Source organism: Heterodontus francisci, chromosome 5 (assembly GCF_036365525.1).
Source record: "Heterodontus francisci isolate sHetFra1 chromosome 5, sHetFra1.hap1, whole genome shotgun sequence".
Lineage (NCBI taxonomy): Eukaryota > Metazoa > Chordata > Chondrichthyes > Heterodontiformes > Heterodontidae > Heterodontus > Heterodontus francisci.
This window is the reverse complement of record NC_090375.1, coordinates 174,505,303-174,527,810: the sequence shown is the minus strand read 5'-3', so window position 1 is coordinate 174,527,810 and position 22,508 is coordinate 174,505,303. Positions and strand designations below refer to the sequence as shown.

At 42.5% G+C, this 22,508-nt stretch overlaps 1 protein-coding gene across 8 annotated transcripts in view; it reads right to left on the bottom strand.

Moving 5' to 3' along the window:
• LOC137370145 (sperm-associated antigen 1-like) overlaps positions 1–22,508 on the bottom strand; it is a 213,841-nt gene that overhangs the window by 6,396 nt on the left and 184,937 nt on the right. For all 8 annotated transcript variants that reach the window (XM_068032366.1, XM_068032362.1, XM_068032364.1 and 5 more), the window contains one exon: positions 21,166–21,582. In XM_068032366.1, the coding sequence (XP_067888467.1) occupies positions 21,166–21,582 (417 nt within the window). The remainder of the gene's footprint in view (positions 1–21,165; positions 21,583–22,508) is intronic.

Here is a 22,508-nt window from a genome sequence, read left to right as displayed (position 1 = left end):
GCACCAGACAGGAATAAACAATTGTTGCAATTCATTCATGCACTCTTTGAATGTTTGCCATTGCCTATCCACTGTCATCCCTTTAAGTAACGTTTCCCAGTGCGTCATACCTTTGTAGTTTCCTTTATTAAGATTCAGGATTCTAGTCTCAGAATTAACTACGTCACTCTCCATCGTGATGAAGAATTCTGGTCATATTATGGTCGCTCATCTCCAAGAGGTCTCGCACCACTAGATTGTCAATTATTCCTCTCTCATTACACAATACCCAGTCTAGGATGCCCTGTTCTCTAGTTGGTTCCTCAATGTATTGGTCCAGGAAACCATCTCGTATACACTCCATGAATTCCTCCTCTACGGTATTGTGACTAATTTGATTTGCCCAATCTATATGCAGATTAACGTCACCCATTATTACAGATGTTCCTTTATCGCATGCGTCTCTAATTTCCTGTTTAATGCCATTCCCAACATCACCACTACAGTTTGAGGGTCTATATACAACCCCCACTAACATTTTTTGTCCCTTGCCACATCGTCAGAGCTAATATCCTTCCCCACTATTGAGTTAATTTCCTCTTTAACCAGCAATGCACCTCCACCGCCTTTTACTTTTTGTCTGTCCTTCCTAAATACTGAATACCCCTGGATGTTCATTTCCCATCCCTGGTCACCTGCCGCCATGTCTCCATAATCCCGACTATATCATACCCGTTTACATCTATTTGCGCAATTAATTCATCCACTTTATTGCGAATGCTACACGCGATGAGGCACAAAACCTTAAGGCTTGTCTTTTTAACATTAACTGTCCCTTTCCCACTATTTTTCACTGTGGCCGTGTTTGATTCTGGCCCTTGATTTCTCTGCCTATCACTTTTCTTATTCCCCTGTCTTTTTTCTTGTCCTTGAATCCCCTCTTCTGACTCCTTGCAAAGGTTCCCATCCCCCTGCCATTTTAGTTTAAACCCTCTTCAACCACTCTAGCAAATACTCCCCCCTAGGACATCATTCCCAGTCCTGCCCAGGTGTAACCCGTCCAGTTTGTACTGGTCCCACCTCCCCCAGAGCCAGTCCCAATGTCCCAGGAATCTAAAACCCTTCCCCTCACACCATCTCTTCAGCCACGTATTCATCCGATATATCCTGCTATTTCTACTCTGACTAGCACGTGGCACTGGTAGTAATCCTGAGACCGTTTTCCTCCCACAGCCAAAGACTTGCAGGTTGATAGGTAAATTGGCCATTGTAAATTGCCCCTAGTGTATGTAGGTGGTAGGAGAATGGTGGGGATGTGGAAGGAATATGGGATTAATGTAGGATTAATATAAATGGGTGGTTGTTGGTCGGCACAGTTTCGGTGGGCCGAAGGGCCTGTTTCAGTGCTGTATCTCTCTATGACTCTGTACCACCCTGGAGTCTCGTTTGTGGCCACAGAAACGCCTAACTATTCCCCTTAAAATTGAATCCCCTATAACTATTGCATTCCAACACTTTTTATTCCTCCCCTGTGCAGCAGAGCCAACCGTGGTGCAACAAATTGGGCTGTTGCTGCTTTCCCCTGAGAGGCCATTCCCCCCAACAGTATCCAAAACAGTATATCTGTTTTGCAGGGGAATAGCCACAGGAGATTCCTGCACTGCCTACCTAGTCCTCTTGCTCTGCCTGGTGGTCACCCATTCCCTTCCTGCCTATGGAGTCTGAGCCTGCGGTGTGACCACCTCTCTATATGTGCAATCCACGATACTCTCCACCTTGCGGATGCTCCACAGTGTCCCCAGCCACCGCTCCAGCTCTGAAACCGCGCTTCCAGGAACTGCAGCTGGAGACACTTTCTGCACACATGCTGGTCTCAGGCACTGGAATTGTTCCCGACTTCCCCATAGAGCACAAGGAGCACACCACGGCTTTGAGCTCTCCTGCCATAACTTAACCCTTTAAATTAAACCTTTTGGAAGATGCTTAATGTCAAATAATATCAATTACTCTGGGACCCTTCTTCCCTGGTCCTCATTACTAGAGCTCCCTAAAAAACAGAATGCAGTTCAAGAATTTTGTGCCCTTCACACTGTTTGTATCCCAGTTGATATTAGGGTAGTTGAAATCCCCAACTATTATTGCCCTATTGTTTTTACACTCAGAAATTTGCCTGCATATTTGTTCTTCTATCTCCCTCTCACTATTTGGGTGTCTATAGTACACTCCTAGTAGTGTGGCTGCCCCTTGTTTATTTCTGAGCTCAACCCATATGGCCTCATTTGATGATTCAGTTAGCACCCACTCCTTTTTTTATCCCCCTCTCTATCCTGCCTGAAAACTCTATACCCAGGGATGTTGAGCTGCCATTTCAGCCCCTCTTTAAGCCAGATTTCTGTTATAGCAATGATTTCATGCAGCCATGTGTCTCTCTGTGCCCTTAGCTCATAGACTTCATTTGCTAAACTCCTTGAATTTAATTCAATACCTTTTAACACTGCCAAGTTCCTGTGCTGTACACTTTTTAAACTTTGCTGCTTCTGTCCTTCCGAGCCACTCGCTAATTTTCTGCCTCCCGTTCCCTGTTCTGAATCTGAAACTCTCCAGCCACGCGTTCATCTGATGTATTTTCCTATTTCTATACTCACTAGCAAGAGGCCTTGAGAGTAATTCAGAGATTACTACCTTTGAGGTCCTGCTTGCTAATCTCTTTCCTAACTCCGTAAACTCAGCCTGCAGGAACCCATCCCTTTTTCTACCTATATCTTTGGTACCAAAGTGGACCAAGACCTCTGGATGTGCACCCTCACCCTCCAGAATGCTCTGTAGCCGCTCGGTGATATCTATGACCCTTGCACCAGGGAGGCAACATACCATCCGCAAATCACGTTTGTGACCACAGAAACGCCTGTCTATCCCACTAACTGTAGAATCTCCTACCACTATTGCTCTCCTGTCTTTTCACCTCTCTCCCTGCACAGCTAAGCCACCCATGGTGCTCTGGTCATGACTCTCACTGCACTCTTCAGAGGAACCCTCTCTCCCAACAGTTCTCAGAATTGAATACCGGTTAGAAAGCGGGATGCCCTCTGGGGCCTCCTGCACTTTCTGCCTTGTCCTTCTTGTCTGTCTGACAGCCACCCAGTCCCTCTCTGCCTGCGCTCTCTTAAGCTGCGGGGTGACTACCTCCTGAAACGTGCTATCCACTATTCTCTCACCCTCGCGAATGCATCTCTGTGACACCAGCTACACCTCAAGTTTCAAGATTCTGTGCTTGAGTTTTGCATTTGGTGGCACTTTCTATACCTGTTGTTGTCCAGGACATGGGTAGGGTCCTGGAGACCCCACATGGCACAGGATATGCATTCGACGGGTGTGAGCAGCCCTGACATGCCTTGAATTATTTATTTACCGCACTAAAATTGGAAGTTAAATAAATGCAATAAAATGGTTATAAATAGAACAAACAAATGAGTAACCACCTACTGACTTCTGGTATATTAGCTTCTACTTAGTAGATAGACTTAAATGTGAGAGAAAAATAAAAATCAGCAGAAAAAAGAAAATACCCACCAACTACCTCCCTGTGCCTTGCTGCTCTCTCTCCCCTCTCGTGCTGTTTGTAGCTCTGAAGTCTCACCCAGCCAATCACCTACCTGCTTCCCTATGATGTCACACCTCGATTTTTTTTTTTTCCTTCCGAATGCCGGCAGATTGGTGGCAGCTAGCCCTGCTCCCCTTTTGCTGATTCCCGGTGAACTCTCCGCTTGCGCGCTCTCTCAATTAAATTAAATTAATTTTTCTTAATTAATTTATAGTTCCCCTCCTTACCGAACTCCCTCACTTACCAAACTCCCTTCTTCACACTCTGTGCACACAAGCAGCACTCAATGCAGACAAGCAGCCCTCAGAGACCTCTGAATTTATCCTCTCTGAAAACAATGAAGAATCAGCCTTGCTAGAGCCCAGAAACCAGTTTAAGCCAGCTACAGCTACTTTGCGAGCTTGTATATCCCTGTTTAAAACTGTGAAACTTAAATTGCCTCTTAACTTAAACAGTAATTTTAGTTAATTGCTAAATTTAAACAAAAAACTAGACTAGCGAGATTAACCCTTTAAATGCCATCACTTACCAAACTCCCTTCTTCACACTCAGCGCAGACCTTCTATGTTTCTCTCCCATCCAATCTGAGTTCACAGCTCCTTGCCACTTGATTTTCAGGTTCACCCACTTTGTTCTGCTCTATTTTTAGGGTATTGGGTAATTATCCACTAACCCCTGACCCACTGTGGTTGTCTGGTTTGGATTTCAGACCCTAAGCCATATCCTAACTGCTCCCCACCTGCTCAGATTCCTGTCCTCAGTAGTATTGGTTGGGCCCTGAGCCTAGTTCTTTTGGCATATCTGCCTGATCTCTGTGATCCACCTTTTAAATGCAGCATGTTTCATTTTAAAAAAATATTTGAAGCTTCTAATTTTTACATGAAATGCCAAATTACCAGAATAACTCCCAAAGAATGGATTCCAATATTCATGCTAAACTTAATGAAACCTGTCTGCACTGACAGGAAGCATCAATGCCAAGTGCACCTTCAGTCGCAAGTGGCAAATGCTTGTCTGTGGGGAGAGAGGTGCTAAGGATGCAGCTAATCAACAAAACTCCTTTAAATATTTATGTACTTTACTGTTTCTGATTCTTCTAAAATTATTTTGCAGATTGAACTGTAAATCTTCAAATTACAAGCATTTTGCTTCAGTTTTGAATAGAAAAGACACATAGTTGTTCCAGTTGATTTTATCCAGAATTTTGCCCCTGATGTTTTTTATTATTATCTTCAAAAAGAAACTGGATGCAACCTGAGTACCACGGTAAAGTACAAGACTTCTGGATGATTGATTTAGTGAAGTCCATCTGGGAGAAAGATCAACTAATGTAAGGTCTGCAAGCCTGTAGGAAACCCAGCAGTGAAGAATAATATTGGCTACTTAAAGATTAGTTTCTTGCTTGGGCTTTAAAGAATCATATTTTGCCATGTATTTGCCTAGTACAGTAAATAGTCAAAAGGTATTGTTTGAATTAAGTACTTAAGAATTAAATATTGCATCACAAATTTTTGATTAAGGGTAATGTTAAGGGTAATTAAGGGTAAGGAAAGAGTAATGTTGGAAGAGCTCAGCCCCAAACACTCCTTTCAGGTGAAGCAGCAATTTACTTGTACTTCTTTCAATTTAGTATACTGTATACGCTGCTCACAATGTGGTCTCCTCTACACTGGGGAGACCAAATGCAGATTGTGTGACCGCTTTGCGGAAGACTTCCGCTCAGTCCGTAAGCATGACCCCGAGCTTCCGGTTTTCGGCCATTTGAACACCCCACCCCCAGCTCTCATGCTCACATCTCTGTCCTGAGATTGCTGCAGTGTTCCAGTGAACATCAACGCAAGCTCGAGGAACAATATCTCATTTACCAATCAGGCACGCTATAGCGTGCCGGACTAAACATTGAGTTCAATAATTTCAGAGCATGACGGGCTGCCTTTTTATGTTTAGTTATTTTTCCTTTTTTATTTGGTTATTTTATTTTAGTTTGTTTTGTTTATTTCTACTGTGCCTACCCACTGTTTGTTTTTAAAAAAAATTTTAATGTTAGTGCTTGGAGTGCTTTTTGCTTTACAGTCTATTCACACACTCTCTGTACTAATGCTTTGTCTTTCAGCACACCATTAACATATTGTTTGCCTTTGTTCCATGACCACCTGGTCAGTTATTCTCTGTCACCCTCTGTCCTATCAACACCTTCTCTTTTGTTATCTCTTGCCCCACCCCCTGCTTTACTTGCTTAAAACCTTTTACATTTCTAATATCTGCCAGTTCTGTTGAAGGGTCACTGACCTGAAACGTTAACTCTGCTTCTCTCTCCACAGATGCTACCTGACATGCTGAGTATTTCCAGCATTTCTTGTTTTTATATTAAAAAGTACTATATTGATGTAACTACAATGTATCCACGTTTAGCTAATTTGGAGATTTTTGAAGAACTAACAAAGGGTTGATGAGGGCAATGCTGTTGATGTGGTGTACATGGACTTCCAAAAGGCATTTGATACAGTGCCACACAACAGACCTGTGAGCAAAATTATAGCTCATGGAATAAAAGGGACAGTAGCAACATAGATACGAAATTGGCTGAGTGACAGGAAACAGAAAGCAGTGGTTAATGGATGTTCTTTGGGCTAGAGGAAGGTTTGTAGTGGAGTTCCCCAGGGGTCAGTGTTGGGATCCTTGCTCTTCCTGATATATGTTAATGACCTAGACCTTGGTGTACAGGGCACAATTTCAAAATTTGTGGATGATGCGAAACTTGGAACAATTGTGAACTGTGAGGAGGATAATGTAGAACTTCAAAAGGACAGAGACAAGTTGGTGGAATGGGTGGACAAGTGGCAGATGAAGTTCAATGCAGAGAAATGTGAAGTGATTCATTTTGGTAGCAATAACATGTAGAGACAATATAATATGAAGAGTACAACTCTAAAGGGGGTGCAAGAGCAGAGGGACCTGGGGGGGGTGGTATATGTGCATAAGTTATTGAAGGTGGCAGGACAGGTTGAGAGAGCAGTTAATAAAGCACACAATATTCTGGGCTTTATTAATAGGGGTATAGAGTACAAGAACAAGGAGGTTATGTTAAACTTGTAGAAGACAGTAGTTCGGCCTCAGCTGGAATATTGCATCTAGTTCTGGTCGCTGCACTTTAGGAAAGATGCGAGGGCATCGGAGAGAGTATAGAAAAGATTTACGAAAATGGTCCCATGGATGAGGAACTTAAGGTATGAAGACAGATTGGAGAAGTTGGGACTGTTTTCTGTGGAGAAGAGAAGACTGAGAGGAGATTTGATAGAGGCATTCAAAATCATGAGTGGCCTGGACAGTGTGGATAGGGAAAAACTGTTCCCACTCATGAAAGAATTGTGAATGAGAAGGCACAGATTTAAAGTGATTGGCAAAAGAAGCAAAAGGGACATGAGGAAAAACTTCGCCACACAGCGAATGGTTAGGATCTGGAATGCACTGCCTGAGAGTGTGGTGGAGGCAGGTTCAATCGAGGCATTCAAAAGGGAATTAGACTGGGAAATGGCATTAGGCAAATTGCTCATTTGAAGAGTCGGTGCAGACATGATGGGCCAAATGGCCTCCTTCTGTGCTGTAACAAGTCTGTGATTCTGTGATAATCATTTTCAAAAATAGTTTTATTTATGTAATTACAGCATGTTACATGCACAGATTTAATTAATGATGTAACGGCACGACCCAAGGGGGTATATATAGTTATTTATCTAGCTGGGGTGAGTGCCAAGCAAGCTATTTAAGTAGTGAAGTATTTATCTTCTTTTTCCCCACAACTGATAAGTCACTAAGAGCACTTTCTTCCCCTTTCCAAACATCATTACCTGCTATACCTGCACCTCTGCTACCAACATTCTAATCTATGCCATTATCACTTCAGATTTCTCCGACGCTCTCCCTGTTTGTCTTTGTGCTTTCAAATTCAATAAACCATAAGCCATCCAGAATACTCATGATCTCATCTGCATCAAGGTCTGTATGCTCATCCTTGCTAGGCTCCACTCACTGGCTGTGACCCAGATAACTCATACTCATCCTCATATCCTTTCCTTGTGTTGCCCACTACTGGAATTTTTCGCCAACCATCTGTCCGCTCCTTCAGTCAGTAAGATCCTGCCCGCTGCAAATCATTCCCCTTTTGTGCAGCAGCTTTTTCGGAAGCAGAGGCAGTGCGAGCGAGTGAACAGCTGGGAAGTCAGTTTCAGCCTAAAGTGGATTACCGTTTGTTTCGGTGGACCAGGGGACTGCTGGCAGCTTTTTCGGAAGCAGAGGCAGTGCGAGCGAGTGAACAGCTGGGAAGTCAGTTTCAGCCTAAAGTGGATTACGGTTTGTTTCGGTGGACCAGGGGACTGCTGGGTAAGTAAAAACTTATATATTTGGGCAGTGGCTGAACCCGAGACACTATGCATGTAGTGTCTCCCACCCGCCCTTCTCCTCTAACCAAAAAAAAGGACTCTGGTGTGTTGATAAGGTAAGCTTTTTTATTTCTTCTGTATCGTGTGATTGGTTAAAAATTTACTTTCTTTTTTTACTTACTTTTTTTGATTTATCTATTAATTGGTTATTTGAAAAAGACCATAGCAGAGAAGTATCAGAAAGTATTTAACTCATAAATTTATATAAAGTAATAAAGTAATTAACTAAGTAGAGATGGCTGGGCAGGTGATATGCTGTAGCTGTATGATGTGGGAGCTGGCTGACCCCATTGTGAATGGCAGGGACCACATCTGCAGCAAGTGTTGGTTGCTGGAAGAACTCCAGCTCAGAGTTGATGATCTGGAATCTGAGCTTCAAACACTGCGGCACATCCGGGAGGGGGAGAGTTACCTGGACGTTTTGTTTCAGGAGGCAGTCACACCTGGTAGATTAAGTAATTCAAATTCAGTTAGTGATCAGGGACAACAGGGTGTGATTGCAAGTGAGGCAGGTAGGGGGATCCTGAGTTCAGGAGTGGAGGAGCCTCAGCCTTTGACCTTATCCAACAGGTACGAGATACTTGCTCCCTGTGTGGATGAGGAAAATGGCTGCGGCGAGGATGAGCCAACTGACCATGGCACCATGGTGCAGAAGGCCATTCAAGAGGGGGGAGCAAAAAGACAAGTGGTAGTTATAGGGGATTCTATAATTAGGGGGATAGATAGTATCCTTTGCAAGCCGGATCGGGAGTCCCGCATGGTGTGTTGCCTGCCCGGTGCCAGGGTGCAGGACATCTCTGACCGGCTTGAAAGGATATTGGAGCGGGAGGGGGAGGATCCAGTTGTTGTGGTCCACGTTGGGACTAACAACATAGGCAAGGCTAGGATGGAGGACCTGTTTGGGAATTATAAAGCACTAGGAACGAAATTAAGGAACAGGTCCTCGAGGGTCATAATCTCCGGATTACTGCCCGAGCCACGTGCAAATTGGCTTAGGGATAAGAATATTAGGGAAGTAAACACGTGGCTAAGGGAGTGGTGTGGGAAAGAGGGGTTCCATTTCATGGGGCATTGGCATCAGTTTTGGAACCGGGGGGATCTGTACCAATGGGACGGTCTCCACCTGAACCGATTTGGAACCAGTGTTCTAGCGAAACGGATAAATAGGGTGGTCTCTAGGACTTTAAACTAGTGACTCGGGGGGAAGGGAAAGGGAAAATGACAGGGAGTATGATGATAAATAAAAAGGTAAGCAGCAGGCTAACGTGTGCAGGAGGGTTTAAGTTCAAGGCAGACGCTGAAAGAAGCAGAAAGGAAGGATAACTCAGGAGTTATTATTAGAGATGTTGGGAATCATGAGGGTAAGAAAGCTAGCATAAAGGCACTTTACCTGAATGCTCGTAGCATTCGTAACAAGGTTGATGAGTTAACGGCACAAATCGCGAATAAATATGATTTGGTAGCCATTACGGAGACATGGTTACAGGTTGGTCACGACTGGGAGTTAAATATCCAGGGGTACCAGACTATTCGGAAGGACAGACAGGAAGGTAAGGGAGGTGGTGTAGCTCTGATACTCAAGGACGACATCAGGGCGGTGCTGAGAGATGATATAGGTTCTATGGAGAATGAGGTTGAATCCATTTGGGTGGAAATTAGAAACTCTAAGAAGAAAAAGTCATTGATAGGCGTAGTCTATAGGCCACCAAATAATAACATCACATTGGGGCGGGCAATAAACAAAGAAATAACTAATGCCTGTAAAAATGGTACGGCAATTATCATGGGGGATTTTAATCTACATGTAGATTGGTCGAACCAGCTCAGTCAGGGTAGCCTTGAGGAGGAATTCATTGAGTGTATCCGTGATAGTTTTCTTGAACAGTATGTAATGGAACCAACGAGGGAGCAAGCTATCCTAGATCTAGTACTGTGTAATGAGACAGGAATAATTAATAACCTCATGGTTAGGGATCCTCTTGGAAGGAGTGATCACAGTGTGGTTGAATTTAGAATACAGATGGAGAGTGTGAAGATAAAATCCAATACCAGGGTCCTGTGCTTGAACAAGGGGGACTACAATAGAATGAGGGAGGACTTGGCTAAAGTGGACTGGAAACAAAGATTTTACGGTGAGACAGTTGACTAGCAGTGGAGGACTTTCAAAGCAATTTTTCAAAGTGCTCAGCAAAAGTATATTCCAGTGAAAAGGAAGGACTGGAAGAAAAGGGGTAATCTGCCATGGGTGTCTAAGGAAATAAGGGAGGCTATCAAATTGAAAGAGAAGGCATACAAAGTGGCCAAAATTAGCATGAAACTAGAAGATTGGGAAAACTTTAAAGGTCAACAGAAAGCTACAAAAAGAGCTATAAAGTAAGATGGAACATGAGAAAAAACTAGCACAGAATATAAAGACAGATAGCAAAAGTTTCTATAAATATATTAAACGAAAAAGAGTGGCTAAAGTAAACGTTGGTCCTTTAGAGGATGAGAAGGGGAATTTAGTTATGGGATATGATGAAATGGCCGAGGCATTGAACAGGTATTTTGTATCGGTCTTCACAGTGGAGGACATTAATAACATGCCAGTAATTGACAAAGAGACGAACGTAGGTGAGGACCTGGAAACAATCATTATTACGGAAGAGGTAGTGTTGGGCAAGCTAATGGAGCTAAGGATTGATAAGTCTCCTGGCCCTGATGGAATGCATCCCAGGGTACTAAAAGAGATGGCGGGAGAAATAGCAGGTGCACTGACGGTAATTTTCCAAAATTCGCTGGACTCTGGGGTAGTCCCAATTGATTGGAAAACAGCAGATGTGACGCCACTGTTTAAAAAGGGAGGTAGACAAAAGATGGGGAACTATAGACCGGTTAGCTTAACCTCTGTAGTGGGGAAGATGCCTGAGTCTATTATCAAGGAAGAAATAGCAGGGCATCTCAATAGAAATTGTCCCGTTGGGCAGACGCAGCATGGGTTCATGAAGGGCAGGTCATGCTTGACAAATCTTTTGGAATTCTATGATGACATTACGAGCAAGGTGGACAATGGGGACCCAGTGGATGTGGTGTACCTAGATTTCCAAAAGGCCTTCGACAAGGTGCCGCACAAGAGACTGCTGCATAAGATAAGGATGCATGGCGTCAGGGGTAAAGTATTAGCATGGATAGAGGATTGGTTGACTAACAGGAAGCAGAGAGCGGGGATAAATGAGTGCTATTCTGGTTGGCAATCAGTCACTAGTGGTGTGCCTCAGGGATCGGTGTTGGGACCGCAATTATTTACAATTTATATAGATGATTTGGAGTTGGGGACCACGTGTAGGGTGTCAAAGTTTGCAGATGACACTAAGATGAGTGGCAGAGCAAAGTGTGCAGATGACTGTGAAACTTTGCAGAGGAACATAGATACATTGAGTGAGTGGGCAAAGGTCTGGCAGATGGAATACAATGTTAGTAAATGTGAAGTCATTCATTTCGGTAGGAGTAACAGTAAAAAGGATTATTACTTGAATGGTAAAATGTTGCAGCATGCTGCTATGCAGAGGGACCTAGGTGTCCTTGTGCATGAATCGCAGAAGGTTGGTCTGCAGGTACAGCAAGTAATTAGGAAGGCAAATGGAATTTTGTCCTTCATTGCTAAAGGGATTGAGTTTAAAAGCAGAGAGGTTATGTTGCAGCTGTATAAGGTACTGGTGAGGCCGCACCTGGAGTACTGTGTGCAGTTTTGGTCTCCTTACTTGAGAAAGGATATACTGGCACTGGAGAGGGTGCAGAGGAGGTTCACTAGGTTGATTCCGGAGTTGAGGGGGTTGGCTTATGAGGAGAGACTGAGTAGATTGGGATTATATTCATTGGAGTTCAGAAGAATGAGGGGGGATCTTATAGAAACATATAAAATCATGAAGGGAATAGATAAGATACAAGTAGAGAGGATGTTTCCACCGGCAGGTGAAGCTAGGACAAGAGGGCATAGCCTCAAGATTAGAGGGAGCAGATTTAGGACTGAATTAAGAAGGAACTTCTTCACCCAGAGGGTTGTTAATCTATGGAATTCCTTGCCCAGTGAAGTAGTTGACGCTTCTTCAGTAAACGTCTTTAAAGCTAAGGTAGATATCTTTTTGAACAATAAAGGAATTAAGGGATACGGTGGGAGCGCGGGTAAGTGGATCTGAGTCCATGAAAAGATCAGCTATGATCTTATTGAATGGCGGAGCAGGCTCGAGGGGCCGGACGGCCTACTCCTGCTCCTAGTTCTTATGATCTTATGATTCACAGCACATTTGTCTTGCTTTCTTCCTGCCTTCAAAAGTGTTCTAAATACCTTATTTTGAACTTTGCTTTCATCTTCTCCTGATCTCTCTCTTGTTCCTCTCCCTTCTTTTCAGTATCTAATCATTATTCTCTGCCCTGTGAAGTGCTGTTAGCTACCTCTCAGTATGAGATGTATAGAAATGCAAGTTATTTGTTTTTAATTTTTATCCATAATCCACACCACATAAATCAGTGTTGTCTTCAAATAAAGGATACATGTGAGTGAGATTTCATTTGCATTACAAAGGGCAGATGGATATGGTTTTGGCCTGCAGTTAGGCTGGATGTGATTCTAGCAGTTGTGCTTCATTTGAGCCCGCTGCTGACCTCCAACAATAACCTCCCACTGGGGTTTGTTAGGCCAGTGGGCAGGCACTTCATTTACATGGGGCCAAAGGGCAGAAATGTCATGAGGTGCTTCTTCAGCATTCACCTGCTCCATGCACCAGAAAACTGGGGTTGCCAGCCATATTGGGGTGGGGGTGGGGGGGGCGAAGTGGGGTTGGGGTAGGAGAAAGGTTGTCAGACCACACCCTGACCCTTGAGTCAGGGGCTGCAATACAAAAAGTTTTTTTTAAGGGGTCCACGTTCTAGGCAAGGTTTGGACCACATCAGTGCAGTCCATATGTGCCCTGTGGAGGCCTGTATGTCTCGCATCTCTCAGCATAACAACTGGCAATGAAACGAGGCTCAAGCAGGAACACTCAGCTTCGGGAGTCCCCACCCATTCTTGGTCCTCAGTTTATCATTGCATTTGTAAAGGGAAGATGGATATTCCACCCCTTACAAGGCAATGTAGAAACTGGTAAAGATGACAACCTTGATGCAACATGGTTTTTCCTGTTTCCTTGAAGGTCCCACTGGGCCCCTGTGGAAGTTATGACAGTAAACCAGGAGAACCCTTAAAGAAATTTGGGGGCCTCATCTTGAAGCTTAGATGGTGTTAGAGGATGTGATAACTTTGCTCTTGAAGTTTATGCGGTATCTGAACCCGCCTCAATTAGATTATTGCTTGCCATTAATTTTCTTTATATCAATACATAGCATGATGCATGCAACTTTGAAATTAAAGCTAGATAGCCACATTACCAAAAATAACCATATAAAATGATTAAACTAGCTTAATGACCTTCCCTTAAAGCACAACAAAGACTAAATTAAAGTGACAGATATGTTATAGAGTGTATGTTTCCTATACTTTATCCCGATACCTTATCAATTGGGGAGCAATATAATCTGTGATAATAACAGAGGTCATAGTCCATCAGGGAACTGAGGTTCAGGGTGTATAATTGTAAGGAATACCTTTCATCACCTACTTAAGCTCAATTCATAGAAATTAAAGAAAATTTACAACATAGGTGGCAGTGATGTGGCCCATCATGTCCATGGTGGTAGATGAAAAGCGACCCAGACTAATCCCACCTTCCTGCACTAGGTCCGTAGCCCTGCAGACCACGGCTCTTCAAGCGGACATCAAAGTACTTTTTAAATGTGGTGAGAGTTCTGCCTCAACCACCCTTTCAGGCAGTGAGCTCCAGATCCCTACAACCCTCTGAGTGAAAAAATATTTCCTCATCTCCCCTCTAATACTGCTACTAATTACTTTAAATCTATGTTCCCTGGTTTCTGACCCCTCTGTTAAGGTAAATAGGTCATCCCTATTTACTCTATCTGGGCCCCTCATAATTTTATACACCTCAATTAAGTCACCCTCAGCCTCTACTGTTCCAAGGAAAACAACCCCAGCTTATCCAATCTTTCCTCATAGCTAAAGTTTTCCAGTTCTGGTATGGACTCGATGGGCTGAATGGCCTCATTCCATGCCATAAATGACTCTATGACATCCTCATAAATCTCTTCTGCACCCTCTCCAGTCCAATCACATCTTTCCTGTAACGTGGTGACCAGAATTGCATACAATGCTCAATCTGCGGTCTAACTAATGTTGCATGCAGCTCTAGCATAACCTCACTACATTTATAAACTCTATAAAAGGAAAGCATGACATTTGCCTTCTTAACCACATTATCTGCCTGTCCTGCTATCTTTAAGGATCTGTGGACCTGCATTCCAAGTTCTTTCTCCACTCGACTTGGTATCCTCCCATTTATGGTGCATTCCCTTGCCTTGTTGCACCTCCCAAAATGCATTACCTCACACTTCTCTGGATTGAATTCCATTTTCCACTTTTCTGCCCAACTGACCAGACCATCTATATGTCCCTGCAGTCTAAAGTTTTCATCACTGTCAACCACACGGCCAATTTTTATCATCTGCAAACTTCCTTATCATGCCCCTACATTTGACCCTAAATCATTAATATAAACTACAAAAAGTAAGGGACCAAGTACTGAACCCTGCGGAACCCCACTGATAACAGCCTTACAGTCACAGAAACACCCTTTAACCATTACTCTTTGCTTCCTGCCACTAAGCCAATTTTGGATCCAATTTAACACTCCCTTGGATCCCAAGGGCTTTTACGTTTTTGACCAGCCTACCATGCGGGACCTTGTCAAAAGCCTTCCTAAATTCCATGTAAACCACATCTACTGCACTGCCCTCATCAACCCTACTTGTCACCTTCTCAAAAAATTCAATCTAGTCAGACATGACCTTCCCTTAACAAATCCATGCTGATTGTCCTTGATTAATTGATGCCTTTCTAAATTAAGGTTTATGCTGTCCCTCAGCATTGATTCTAATAATTTGCCTACAAACGAAGTTAAGCTAACTGGCCTATAATTACTCAGATTAGCCGTTCTTCCCTTTTTAAACATTGGCAGAGCTCCAGTCCTCTGGTACTACTCCTGTAGCCAGGGAGGATTGAAATATGATGGCTAGAGCCTCCGCAATTTTCTCCCTTGATTCTTTTAACAACCTGGGATATATTTCTTCTGGGCCTCGTGATTTATCTACTTTCAAAGACGTCAAATCATTTAATACAATGTTTACCCATCCAATATTTCACGCTCTTCCTCATTAACTACGATATCATTGGCTCCCTCTTTTGTGGACTTCTACAAAGTATTCATTAAGAGTTTTACCCACATCCTCTGCCTCCACACATAGGTTACCTTTTTAGTTTCCATAGGCCCTTAGTTATCCTCTTGCTTTTTATGTACTTATGAAACATCTTTGGATTTTCCTTGATTTTACTTGCCAGTATTTTTTCATGCCTTCCCTTTGCTTTCCTAATTTCCCTCTTAATTTTACCCTTACACTTTCTGTATTCTTCTAGGCTTTCTGGTCTCTGGTATAAGCTTCCCTACTTTGCCTTATCTTACCCTCTATGTACCCTGTCACCAGGGGGCTCTAGATTTGGCTGTTCCACCTTTTTCTTTGTGGGAACATGTTTACCCAGAGTGCCTCCCATTGCTTTGACACCAATTTACCTTAAAGTAGCTGTTTCCAGTCCACTTTTGCTAAATCACTTCTCAGCCTAGTATTTGGCCTTCCCCCAATTTAGAACCTTTACCCCTATTTTATCTTTGTCCTTTTCCATAACTATGCTAAATCTAACTGAATTATGATCACTACCACAAAAGTGCACTCCCACTGATACTCCTTCCACCTGCCCAGCTTCATTCCCTAAAACTAAACCAGAATTGCCCTCCTCTTTGTTAGGCTTGCCACATACTGATTAAAAAAAGTTCTCCTGAATGCAATTTAGGAGTTTTGTGCCCGCTGTACCTTTTAAACTGACTATCTGAGTTAATATTATGGTTATTGAAATCCCCCACTAATGTCTTCTTATTCTTACATTTGTCGGAAACTTGGCTACAAATTTGCTCTTCTATCTCCCTCGGACTGGTTGGAGATCTATTGTACACTCCTAGCAGGGCGACTGTCACTTTTTCAACCCATCCAGCTTCATTTGATGATCCCTCTAACATAATATCCTTTCTTATGGCTGTAATTGTCTTTTTAATCAACATTGCCATCCCACCTCCTATTTTATCCCCCTCTCTATCTCATCTGAAAAACCTGCAACCAGGATCATTAAGCTACCATTCCTGTCTCTCTCTAAGCCATATTTCAGTAATAGCTAAAAAATCATACTTCCACATGTCAATCTGTGCCCTCAGATCATCTGCCTCATTCACTATAATCCTTGCATTTAGGTATATACCATTAAGCACAACTGGGCTCCTTTTGTGTCTGTTTTCCAACCTTTATTTGCTCTGCCTTCCAAACTCCCACTAATTTTCTGTGTTCCATTTCTAGCTCAATTTTTCTCCCTTCTGAACCTATGCTCAGCTTCCCAACCCCCTACCTACCCAGTTTTAAACCCTTCCCAACAGCACCAGCAAACCTGCCCACGAGGATATTGGTCCTGGTCCTGTTGAGATGCAACCTGTCCGGCCTGTACAGATCCTAGCTTCCCCAAAACAGTCCTAATGCCCCAACACTCTAAAGCACTCCCTCCTACACCATCTCTTCTGCCATACATTCATCTGTTTCATCCTCCTATTTCTGTACTCACTAGCGTGTGACACTGGGAGTGATCCTGAGTTTACTACCTTTGAAAACCTGCTTCTTAATCTCTTTTCCCTAAAATCTGCCTAAAATTTCCCTTAATCCCTAAAATCTGCCTTCAGGACCTCAACCCTTTTTCCACCTATGTCATTGGTACTTCACAAACTTCAAAAAACCCTTTTCTACTTTGGGTTATGAGCTGTATTTCCTGATTACTCAACACATAATGGTTCTCTTTTTGCCTGTCTATTACTCCCCCTCCTTCTTCCTAGCCCTTTAATTTCTCAAAAAAAGCTCAACATTCCAACAGGTCCCTACTACTCCCACAGTTTCAATCTCTCATCATGTTCAGCCCAGACTTCTCTGATTTCAAAGCTTCTAATTATTGTGAAGACTAACTGTAGACTTCCAAATGACCTCAAGCATTTCAGCTTTCTTCCTTAAAATTATATTACCTAAGCAACTTAGTAAAGTGGTCAATATGCTCTGAAGTACTGATGCACACTACATTAAAAGAGGCAAATATTCAGCTGTAACCAGTCACTCGCCCATCAAGCCTCTTGCTTCTCTTTGGATTTGATCCCTATGTGGTTACTTACTCCTGGGTATCTGTCCCTTGGCACACAAGTAATACCAGAGGGAGATGTTATAATATTTAGAAAAGAACCATAAACTTCAGACTTTGTTGGAAATGCAAATTGAATAAATATCTCTGGCAACATGTTTGCAATGCTGTTTCTTTTAAAAATACACAATTTGCAAAATAAACATAGAATAACAATCATGGGAGATTTCAACTACTCCAAATAAACTGACAAGAAGAGTTAATGAAAGGGGAAAAGAGAATGGAGGCTTAACAGTGTGTAAAATAAAATCAACTTTTACCCAGTAAACAAAAAGCCCAACAAGTCAGGAATAACTGCTAGATCGAGGAATGGAAATGAACCAGAATAGATAAGAGAAGTAAGCATGGGGAAGACCTAGGAAGTAGCAATCACATCATCATAAGGTTTAAGATAAATGAGAAAGACATATGCAAGACAAACAGCAAAGTAACAGATTGGAAAAAAGCTAATTTTGAGGTGGTGAAATTAATCTAGGGAAGATGCACTGGGAAAAAAAACATTGACAAAGAGATAGAACAGCAGTGGGAAATATTTAAAAAGGTGTTCAATAGAGTTCAGAACAAACAATCCGACAATGAAACACCATGGATGAATAAAGAGACAAGGACAAAATTGAAACTAAAGAAAATGGCATACACTGAGTACATGGAAAACAATGGGGAGGGTGAGAAAAGGGAATACAAAGAGATTAGGAAAGAAGTCAGAAACAATAAAGAGGAACTACAATTATCAAAGAAAATACATAGAAATACTAAAGTCTTCGACAGATACATAAGTAACAAAAGGAAAATCAGGATAGGGATAGGGCCACTAAGGAATGCACAGGACAAACTCATAGGAAATAGTGAAATGGCAGAAATACTGTAGAATTACTTTGTCTCAGTATTTATCAGGAAGGTGGGAATGACATTTGAAGAACAGATCAATGTAGAAAGGGGGAAGATAAATTAGTCAAATTTGGGAGAATAAAACCTCTGGTCCAGATAGATTATATCTCCACATACTAAAGGAAGCTAGAGAAGAGATTGCAGAGATATTAGAAACTTAAATTGGAAAGGCAATAGTGCCAGATGATTTGAGGACAGCTAATACTATTCCTTTAAAAAAGGACAGCAAGTCCAGAAAACTATAGACCAGTTATTTTAACATCAGGAGTGGGAAAGATCATGAAATATTTACTCAAAGATGTATTAGAAAAACATCTAGAAACTGAAAATATAACAACAGTTCGCATGGATTACAAAAGGGAAGGTCATGCTTGATGAACCTTATTGAATTCTTGAAGAAGTAACAGAAAGAATTGACTAGGGTAATGTAGATATAAGATATTTGGATATCAAAAGGCCTTCAATAAGTACCAAAAAGTAGACTTGTGACTAAGGTCAGAGCATGTGAGGTCTGGGGACAAGTGGCAGAACGGACGGCAAAATGGCTACAAAACAGAAAGCGGGGTGAAAAGTAATAAGTGGTGTTACAATTGCTGGGACTACTGTTGTTCACTATTTGCATAAATGATTTGAACTCAGGAATTGAAAATACAATACCAAAATTTGCAGGTGACACAAAATTTGGGAGGGGTGGGGGGGGGGGTATACTTAATACTGAGGAAGACTGCAACAAAATACAAGACAACATTAATGAACTTGCAGAATGTGCATGTAATCTACTCTCAATCAGAAGGAAAGTGATGGACGGCGTCATTGAGAGTGCAATCAAGCGGCACTTACTCAGCAATAACCTGTTCACCGATGTTCAGTTTGGGTTCCACCAGGGCCACTCTGCTCCAGACCTCATTACAGCCTTGGTCCAAACGTGGACAAAAGAGCTGAATTCCAGAGGTGAGTGTGACTGCCCTTGACATCAAGGCAGCATTTGACCGAATGTGGTATCAAGGAGCCCTAGCAAAATTGAAGTCGGTGGGCATTAGGGGAAAACTTTCTACTGGTTGGAGTCATACCTAGCGCAAAGGAAGATTGTTGTGGCTGTTGGAGGCTAATCATTTCAACCCCAGGACATCACTAGGAATTCCTCAGGGCAGTGTCCTAGGCCCAACCATCTTCAGCTGCTTCATCAATGACCTTCCCTCTAACATAAGGTCAGAGTGGGAATGTTCACTGATGATTGCATAGAATTAAGTTCCATTCGCAACTCCTCATATATTGAAGCAGTCTGTGTCCATATGGGGTAAGATGTGGACAACATTCAGGCTTGGGCTGATAAGTGGCAAGTAAAATTCGTGCCACTCAAGTGCCAGGCAATGACTATCTCCCCTTGACATTGAACAGCATTACCATCACAGAATCCCCCACCAACATCCTGGGTTTACCATTGACCAGAAACTTAACTGGATCAGCCACATAAATACTGTGGCTACAAGTGCAGGTCAGAGGCTAGGAATTCTGCAGCAAGTAACTCACCTCCTGGCTCCCAAAGCCTGTCCACCATCTTGAAGACACAAGCCAGGGGTGTGATGGAATATCCCCTACTGGATGAGTGCAGCTCCAACAACATTCAAGCAGCTCGACACCATCCAGGACAAAGCAGCTTACTTGATCAGCATCCCTTCCACCACTTTAAGCATTCATTCCCTCCACAACTGGTGCACAGTGGCGGCAATGTGTACCATCCACAAGGTGCACTGCAGCAATGCACCAAGGTTCCTTCGAGGACACTTTCCAAATCCGCGGCCTCTTCCAACTAGAAGAACAAGGGCAGCAGATACATGGGAACACCACCACCTGCAAGTTCCCCTCCAAGTCGCACAACATCCTGACTTGGAACTATATCACCGTTCCTTCACTGTTGCTGGGTCAAAATCCTAGAACTCCCTCCCTAACAGCACTGTAGGTGTACCTACACCACATGGACTCCTGGCTTTGGGAGCCAGGAGGTTCAAAAAGGCAGCTCACCACCACCTTCTCAAGGGCAATTAGGGATGGGTAATAAATGCTGGCCTTGCCGACGACGTCACATCCCCTGAGTGAATTTGAAAAATTGGCAAATGAATTTCAATAGAGGTAAGTGTGAGGTGGCACATTTTGTTAGGAGGAATAAGGAGGCCACCTACTCCTTCGAAAATTAGAGACTAAATGGAGTACAGGGCAAATCATTGATAGTAGCACTGCAGGTTAACAAAGCCATACAAATGGACACTGGGGTTCATTTCTAGTGGAATAGAATTCAAAAGCAGTGAAGTTATTTGAAACTCTTATAGAACCTTGGTTAGACCATACTTAGAGTATTGTGCTCAATTCTGTTTCCAAATTACAATAAGCATTTAAAAGAATTGGGGAAGGTACAAAAAAAATTTACAAGGATGAAAATAGAACTAAGGGGTTATATCGATTAGGAAAGACTGAGCAGGCTGGAGGTACTTTCTAATGAAAAAAAAAAGAGACGGCTGAAAGGTGACCTTTCATATAATTATAAAATAGCCATTAATAAATCCAATAAAGAATTCAAAAGGAACTTCTCTACTCAGACAATGGGTAGAATGTGGATCCCGCCACCACAGTTGAGGCAAATAGCACAGATCCATTTAAGGTGAAGCTAGATACGTACATGAAGGAGAATGGAATATATGAATATGTTGATAGGATGAGGTGAAGTAAGATGAGGTGAAGAGGCTCCTATGAAGCATAAACACTGGCATAGATCTGTTGGGCCAAATGGCCTGTAAATTCCAAGCAACTTTTAATAATGTCATTAAAATTTGAACACATACCTTAAACCTTTCTGTTTTGCAAAGATGAACAAGATGCTGATACACAAGGCTGGGGTTCTTTTCTAAAAGGTGTCCTTTCAAAGCCTGAATAATCATGGTGAATACATCAGCTTCCAGTTTATTGCTCATCATGGATGGTAGGTCCTCCGGTTCGACGTTTCTTAGCAGCTGTGCACAGGCAGTAAGATCCTTCTTGGCCTGCAACAAACTTAAGGCTTGGCCAAATTCGTATGCATTTGTAGGCTTTAAATTAGCAACTTTTTCTGGAGGTGGATCAGAATTTTCAAAGGCTCCTTGTCTGGTTGATAGACCCGCACCTGCTACAGGATTCACATGCACAGCTTTGGGATTAGTTATAATTTTGTGCCCAGTGGCAGTTTTGATTACCTTCTCCTCCTCTTCATCGCTATCAGCAACCTTTAGAAGAAAATGGGAGAATTTGAAAACATTAAGCTGTGTGGACTGTTGAACTCTACAGCAGCACTAAATACTTCCTTAAAGCAAAGAAAGCAGTTTTTCAAAAAAACTAAAATATGAATGTCGTATACATTTAGGGTTATGGATTGGGGAGGCAGGCAGCTGAAAATACAGACAATGACGCTAAAAAAGTGCTTGTTAGCTCATGATCCAGGTTCCCTATCACTCATACCTCATTGTAGCAGTACTACTGCAGAAAGGCTTGGGGTGTCGGGAGGCGAGTTACTCGCTGCAAAATACCCAGCCTCTGACTTGCTCTTGTAACTGCGGTATTTATGTGCCTTGTCCAGTTAAGTTTCTGGTTGATGGTGCTGATTCAGCAATGGTAATGCTGCTGAATGAGTGCTTAGACTGTCTAACCCTAACCCTTAGTTTTGGATGGCTTAGCACTTATCCTGTACATTCAGGCCATCACTGAGACTTAAACACAGCTGACATGTATTGGCCTTCCCTAGCTAGGAAAGAAGTCACAATTGTGACATGTAATAACTTTACATAAACAAGATTGCATATAGTTTTTCTCCACTGTTGCCTGCACTCTGCATTCGGCCTACAACATATTTGAGGAAGATTTCAGAGCAGGGGAAGTCTATGGAGGTGACACATGAAAGAGGCATCAGGTTTATTTATCATTACTTGAGAGTAAGCTTCACGACTTTTATCTAGGCAATAGAATATTGTACTACAGCAAGTCACTCCATCTTAGGGGTCAAGAAAGACTAGCAACATTACAGTAATTATATTATCTGATTTAGAGGGGAGTGTAACCAGATGCCAGGGTAGCAGTAGTTAATGGAAAAAGAGTCAGATGGTGAGACGTAAACTATAGCAAAGATAGAGCAATTTGAAAAGAAATTAGATAGTTG